Source organism: Physeter macrocephalus, unplaced genomic scaffold (genome assembly GCF_002837175.3).
Source record: "Physeter macrocephalus isolate SW-GA unplaced genomic scaffold, ASM283717v5 random_237, whole genome shotgun sequence".
Taxonomy (NCBI): Eukaryota; Metazoa; Chordata; class Mammalia; order Artiodactyla; family Physeteridae; genus Physeter; species Physeter macrocephalus.
Genome location: NW_021145523.1, coordinates 19,449 through 26,882, shown reverse-complemented (window position 1 = coordinate 26,882; position 7,434 = coordinate 19,449). Strand labels below are relative to the sequence as shown.

At 48.3% G+C, this 7,434-nt stretch overlaps 1 protein-coding gene across 1 annotated transcript; it reads left to right on the top strand.

Annotated features, from left to right (window-relative positions):
- The first annotated feature begins 5,336 nt into the window (after nucleotides 1–5,336).
- PNMA8A (PNMA family member 8A) lies at nucleotides 5,337–7,227 on the top strand. Its single transcript, XM_055082718.1, is given in 3 exon segments — nucleotides 5,337–5,500; nucleotides 5,645–7,082; nucleotides 7,084–7,227. Coding segments are annotated over 2 exon segments (1,494 nt in total). The 5' UTR covers nucleotides 5,337–5,500; nucleotides 5,645–5,732.
- The last annotated feature ends 207 nt before the right edge of the window (nucleotides 7,228–7,434 follow it).

Sequence of the window (7,434 nt, the reverse complement as noted above, 5' to 3'; positions counted from 1 at the left end):
GAGGGGAAATCTGGGTGGGAGCCCAGAGCCCCTGGACCTTAGTATTCATGGTAATTCTGTGTGTTCTCATTTAAAGTACACAAGAAGACAAAATAAAAACCTAAAGGTGAAACAGAGAGGAAGAGGATGCAGAGGTAACCCTAAAGTGCCAAGATGGGTGAAAGTGCTGGGGCTTCATGGACGCGTTGTCATGGAAGCTGCAGTTGGAAGTGTTGTCATGGAAACCACAGCCAGGACTCCTACCAAAGTTGCTTCAAAACTATTTTTAGATCCACTGGTAATCATCGGTGGTTCACTGATGGGAGAAGGGGCAGGCAGCTGATTCCACTTACACACACACATACACACTCACACACATAAATATACACATGCATATATACATGTGTACAAATATATATTTATAATTACCTATACATATAATTGTATATTGTATAGGTAATTATAAATATATGTTTGTATGTTCATATATAAATAACAAAGTTGAAGTTTTTCTCTCTCACGCATTTATTTATCTCTTTAATATTTTGGAATGCTTAATTAACTAAGAATCTGCTTCTCTGATTGAACCCTGACTGAAACACTCTTAGGCATCCGTGTGGTGAAGCGTTAACTCAACAGGTCTGGGTTGTCCAAACCCCATACCTTTTAAAGAATCAACTAGCCCTTCTCTGACTCCTGGGTAACCTCTAAGCCTTAGAGGATCCTGTACTAATAATGCAATTTATGGTGGTGGCCTGGTGCCACGAAGCATCACTTTGACCTCTGGAGATGCTGAAGGCTGAGTAACTAAAGTCAATCACACGTGTGCTCCATGCCTACATGATTGACCCAGAAAAAAAAAAATCCTGGACACTAAGGCTCAGGTGAGCTTCCCTGGTTGGCAATACTCTGTATGTGCTGTCACACATTGTTGCTGGGAAGAGTAAGTGCTGTCCGTGTAACTCCACTGGGAGAGGATAACTGGAAGCTCGCACCTGGTCTCTCCCAGACTCTGCCCTATGCACCTTTTCCCTTTGCCGATTTTAAACTGTATCCTTTTCTTGTAATAAGGTATAATTGTGAGTACAATAATTTTTCTGAGTCCCAGGAAGACTCCCAGCAAATCACTGAAACTGAGGGTGGTCTTGTGACCCTCGACACAGTATCTCAAATTCATCATGGCCCAAACTAAACTTCTGATTCACCCTCTCCCTTGTTTCCCAAGTCTGTTCTCCATCAAACCTTCCCCATATAAAAATAAGTGCCATCATCCTCCTTCTAGTTACTCATTCCAAAACCCTGGGGTCACATTTGCTTAGTTTACCTTGCACCTCACATCTAATCAATCAGCAAAACAGCAAAGACTAGTATGAAATATTTACAGAAAAGTGCACATATCATAGGCATACAACATGTTGAATTTTCACTATTGGAACACACCTATAACCGACAACCAGAGCAAGAAACAGATCTTTACTAGCTCTCCCTGCACTCGGAGGGAGACAGATTTCAAGTCATTAGACATTCCACAGGAAACAACTCTCCCGACTTCTAAAAACATAGGTTAATTTTGCCTGTTTTTGTACTTCATATAAATGGTATGATACAGTACGTGCTCTTGTGTATCTGGTGTCTTTTGCTCAAGATTTTGCAGGATTCGTTTATATTGTTGTGTGTTATTGTACATCATTCATTCTAATTGTTTAGTATTTTATTGTGTGAACATTCTACAGTTTATCCGCTCTTCTGTTGATTGGTGTTTGGGTAGCTTCTAGATTTTGGCTACTAGGAACTGTGCTGTAATGAATATCCTTGTCTATAGTTTTAGTGAACCCATTTCTGTTGGGTACATACATAGCTAGGCGTGGAGCGCCTAAGTTGTAGGGTTAGCACCTGCTTTCCTTTAGTGGATTCAGCCAAAGCGTTTCCAAAATACACATACACGAGACATGTACACGTATTACATGTATGAGAGTTCCAGTCAATCTTCTCCTCATCAACACTTGGTATCTTTTGACCTTTTAATTTTACCCATTTTCCATCAGCAAATTTACAACAGCGCCCTTGTGCTACCACTAGATTTTAGTACAACTTGCTACACTCTTCTAACAAGAACATCCCATTTGATAGACATTATGCTACCAATCTTCTTATTACTTTCCTTGACCCAATGGTTCAACCATCCCAGAACAAACTCCAGGTCGATGGGGAGATGGTATAAGAAGAATGCCACTCAACAGTGGGAGGGCTCCTGGAACTCTTTCCTTTACGATCATAACAGTTTACTATGTGTCAGGACCAAATACACATTTTTTACTTATTTTATTTATTTATTTATTTATTTTTGGTTGCGTTGGGTCTTCGTTGCTGTGTGTGGGCTTTCTGTAGTTGTGGTGAGTGGGGGCTACTCTTCGTTGCGGTGCGCAGGCTTCTCATTGCAGTGGATTCTCTAGCTGCGGAGCACAGGCTGTAGGTACACGGGCTTCAGTAGCTGTGGCTCGCGGGCTCTGGAGCACAGGCTCAGAAGTTGTGGCGCACGGGCTTAGTTGCTCTGCGGCACCTGGGATCTCCCGGATCAGGGATGAAACCCGCCTCCCCCGCATTGGCAGGTGGATTCTTAACCACTGCACCACCAGGGAAGCCCCCAAATACACATTTTTAAAAATAAAACATTGAATGCTGAGTATTTGGTCACAGGCAAAAATCACCATCATAGAATGAACTTTAGGGAATATAAGAATAAATCTAAAATTCTATCAAATTCAAAATTTTTTATTACAATTTAATTTTTAAAATTTAGTACCCAATTTTTTTTAAAGTTTGGCAGTATAATCTTGTAGCAAAGTCAGCTACAACTTGCTCTTCTGCTTTATGATACTAAATGGCTGAAGAAGAAACAAGACATATTTGACCAGCTCAGCTGATGGTGACACTCAGCAAACTATCAACCTTTTCTTCCTTGCTAAAAGTAACTGACTAAAGTAGAAGATTTATCATCTCATCATCTGAGAAACTGGAGGATCTTGTTGATAGTAATGATGGTATATCATTGAAACACACCCATGAAGTGAAACTTGGTGCACTGCTAGGAAAAGCTACTTTGGGGAATCTTTTCAGGGACCAAAGATCGTTGCTCTCTGTGTCTTCTGAAGTAATGTCAATCATCACCAATCCTAGACACATTCTACTTTTGCAATATCTTCCTGTTATCACTTGCTGCATAATAAGCCATCCCCAAACTTAGCGGCATAGAACAACTGTTTGTTATACGCACTGATTCTATGGGTAAGGAATTTACACAGGGTAAAGCAGTGATGGTTTGTTTTTGCTATGCCATGTCTAGCCCTCAACTGGGACGACGTAAGTGGTTAGGGAGTGACTCAAGTGGTTGGGGGGTAGAATCATCTACAAGTTTCTTTACTCCCATGTCTGGTGCCTGAACTGAGATCACTTGAAGGCTGGGCTCAGCTGGGAATCGTTGACTGGAGCACACACATGTGGCTTCTCCATGTGGCTTGGGCTTCCTCACAGCATGGCAGCCAGAGGATAGTTGAACTTCTTACTTGGATGCTCAAAGATCCAAGAATGAGATTGTCCCAATGAAAAAGAAGAAGTTGCATGCCCTCCTCCTAGCCTGAGGAGTCACGTAGCTTCCCTTCCATGACACTATTGGTTCAATCATTTCCTTTCTACCACACTCTCTATTGGTTAATGCAGTAACAAGTCTGCTCAGATTCAAGAGGAGGGGACATAGATCCCCACCTCTCCATAGAAGGAGTGTTAAAGAATTTATGGCAATGTTTTAAAACCACTGCATAGTGATATACATTCATTCTTCAGCTGATTCATAGAATTTCAACATGTTAAACACTTGAGATTTTAAAACTCTAGTTATGGGCTTCCCTGGTGGCGCAGTGGTTAAGAATCCGCCTGCCAATGCAGGAGACACGGTTCGAGCCCTGGTCTGGGAAGATCCCACATGCCGTGGGGCAACTAAGCCCGTGTGCCACAAGTACTGAGCCTGCACTCTAGAGCCCTCGAGCCATAACTACTGAGTCTGCGCCACAACTACTGAAGCCCACGCACCTAGAGCCCATGCTCTGCAACAAGAGAAGCCACCGCGATGAGAAGCCTGTGCACCGCAACAAAGACCCAACACAGCCAAAAATAAAATAAATAAATTTAAAAAAAAACTTTAGTTATAGCTAGCGTGTTTGTCTTTATTGTAATGTGAATATTCAGATTTAGCAATTTGAATGATGTCTAAAATATGATGGCAACTCAGGCAATCAATCACACAAATATTAATCATGCCCAAGTTCAGGGATATCAGAGAGGAAAGTGAAATGGCTATCTGGCTATTTGGTCTTGCAAAGGCCAGTTCCAAAATGGAATCCAAACAACAGATTTTGGTTGAATAGCCAGGCCCACTGCCTTTTTCATATGTGATCTCCCCTAATCTTCAAAATTTCCAGATCATGAAAGTTTTTATTGGTATTCCTATTGTGAAGAAGAGGAAGGAGCTCAGAGAGCTCAAATTTCTTGTTTAAGATCGCACAGTTAGGAAGCCACATTGATAGATGTATCAGTGAGGGCCTGACAGGAAACATGGCAACTCAAACTGAGTCACTGAGGACTGTTTCATTAACTATTAACAAAGGTGTTACCTGTAGGCAGTGAGTTGAGGAAACCAGCAAGGAAAGGTAAACCAGCAAGAAAAGGTGAGGCACTACCCCCAGGCTTGAAGGGGGTGGAAAATCGAGAAGTTTCTAGAAACTTCTGGAAATTTCTGGAACAAGGAACTGTAGCTAACCTAGAAGGCTCTCAACAAGAGCTGTGGCTTTTATTAGGGGGAACTCAGGGGGATTGAAGCCGCTGTTTCCTCTCGCCCTCTGCTTTCTGTTGTCTCCTAGGAGTCTTATTGGCTCAACCCAAAAGGAAGGCTGAGGGTAAGAGGGGTAGTTGGTGCAGCCATAGAGGTCAGCACCCCCTACTCCCGTCCCGGAGGCCCATGTTGAGTAGAGAAAGGTGGAAAGACCGGGTCCGGGAGGGCAATCGGAGAACATGCAGACCTCTGGCTCAGTGAATAGGTGAACAGTCGCACTCCCACGCGATTCCCCAGGCCCAATTGCATAGCCCAAGCGCTAGCTTGCAACCACCGGTTGCCATGGAGACCGCGGGCACTACGCGGGAGCAAGTGCGCAAGCGCGCTCTGGGACGCCAGCCTCGGCTCAGCGCAGCTGCCTGGACGCAGGCGAGACGCCACCTGACGCGCCCTGTCCGAGCGGGGGCGGACGCTGTCGTCTCGGGCACTTGGCCCAGAGCATCCGTGCCGGGGTGGCCCGAGCTGGCACCTGGCGAGCGGCTGCATCCCGGCGGCCTGTCCTTGGCCCGTCTGGGCGGTCAGAGGCGGGGCTGCCGCATCCCTGACGGGCTGGCCGAGAGCCAGGCCCCGGGGAGGGGCCGAGAGCCAGGCCCCGGGGAGGGGCCGCTCGCGGTTTTCGGCGATTCCAGGACACTTGTGAGCACCCGGGGCCCGGTTTGGGGAGGAAGGCCTTGGGAAAGCGCGAGGCCTCCTGCAGGCCAGCCTTGGAGGGGGCAGCTGAGAACTCTGAGCCTGGCCTTGATCCCGGGAATTTGACCTCCCTCTCCTGTCACCTTACAGGATCGCTGCTTAGGGACCGCTGCAGTCCCGGTCCACGCCGTAGACTCTTCAGTACACGTGGGAATCGAGCTGCCAGGTGCCCACGACCATGGCGGCGACCCTTTTGGAGGACTGGTGCCAGGGGATGGAAGTGGACATCCACAGGTGCCTGTTGGTCACAGGCATCCCGGAGGACTGTGGCCAAGTGGAAATTGCGGAGACCTTGAATGGGGTCCTGTCCCCGCTGGGCCCATACTTTGTGCTCAACAAGATTTTTTTGAGGGAAGAGAATGCCAAAGCTGCCCTCGTTGAGGTAGGCGAGGGTGTGAATCTGAGGGCCATACCCCGGGAGTTCCCAGGAAGGGGGGGCATCTGGAGAGTGGTCTGTAGGGACCCCACCCAGGATGCTGAGTTTTTAAAAAACCTGAGTGAATTCCTGGCTGCAGAGGGGCGCACCTGGGAGGATGTGGTCTGCCTGCTGCAGCTCAGCCAGTCCCCACCACCCCAGAACCAGAATCAGCCCCCAGAGAACTGGGCAGAAGCTTTGGGGGTGCTTCTGGGGGCGGTGGTGCAAATCATCTTCTACATGGATGGCGAGATCCGCAGCCGGGAGGAAGCTAGGGCTCAAGAGGCTGCTGAGGCCCAAGCAGCGGCATCCTTGGCTTTGGCAACAGCAAGGAAGGTCAAGGAGGAGCCAGGGTGGGCTGCAGAGGTGGGCTCTGCCTTGAAGATGGAGAACCTGCACGGCTGGAATGACGTGGATGATGAGGGTGACCCTCTTGAACCTCTGGTTCAAAAGGCTGGAGCCAAGACTCGCCCCAGGAGAAAGAAGCAGAAAAAAACGCCCAAGCAGGAACCAGTGCCCTGGAAGAAATCCAGAGGCAACCATTCCCACAGCTCGGCCTTCTTGGAGGATCCCGAAGCTGATGCTGAAAATATGGAGAGGTCAGAATATATCAGGAGCAACAAAAAGCCCTGTGTGAAGCAGGAAGGGTCGGCTTTGAAGAAGGCCCTAGCGAAATGTGCCTGGAAGTCTCCCAGCAACCCGCCCCACGACGCCCAGGCAGAAGCTGCGAGCCCTGGAGTTGCCTCTGAGTCAGACCAAGATGGTGGTCCAGAGGGCCCACCAAAGAAGAAGGCCATGGGCTGGGCCTCGGCAAAGAGCCCTGCTCCCACGAGGAAGAAAAAGAAGGTGAGCTTGGGCCCTGTCTCTTACGTCCTTGTCGATTCGGAAGACACCAGGAAGAAGCCAGAGAGTCCAAAGAAAGGGCAAGGCTCGAGAAGGGATGCATTGGCTCGGAAGGCCCTTCGGAGCCCACAGCCCGCTGAGTCACCAGCCTCAACCTCCCAGGGTCCGAAGGCCAAGCCACAAGGCTCTCCGCATGCCTCCAGTGGTGAGAATGACAACAGAAGTCATTTGGGTTGTGTCAACAAGTGGATGACGGGGCAGGAGCAGCAAAGGGCAGGTGGGGACGGAGGAACCCAAGGGGACAGAGAGCCAAATGGTCATTGAGGGGGATCCCAGTGCAGTGGAGGGAGTGGGTGACACACCAGTTGAGGTTTTAGAGGCTGGGAGCCCTGACCCCCCTCCTAGGAGCCCCTGAAGGCCAACACTGGGGACACCTGTGGGGACAGGAGGTGGCAGAGCAAACCCACTGACCTGTCTTTTGTTGGTGAGTGTCCCCGGGGTATTCTCCGGTCATCTGACACTTCCTCTGATCCGTCTCCCTCAGTCAGAACTGAATAATTGGGGGTTATATTTTGTTTGTCAGAGTAGGTGGCTTTGAGGGTGGAGTTTTCTGGAGGCCTGT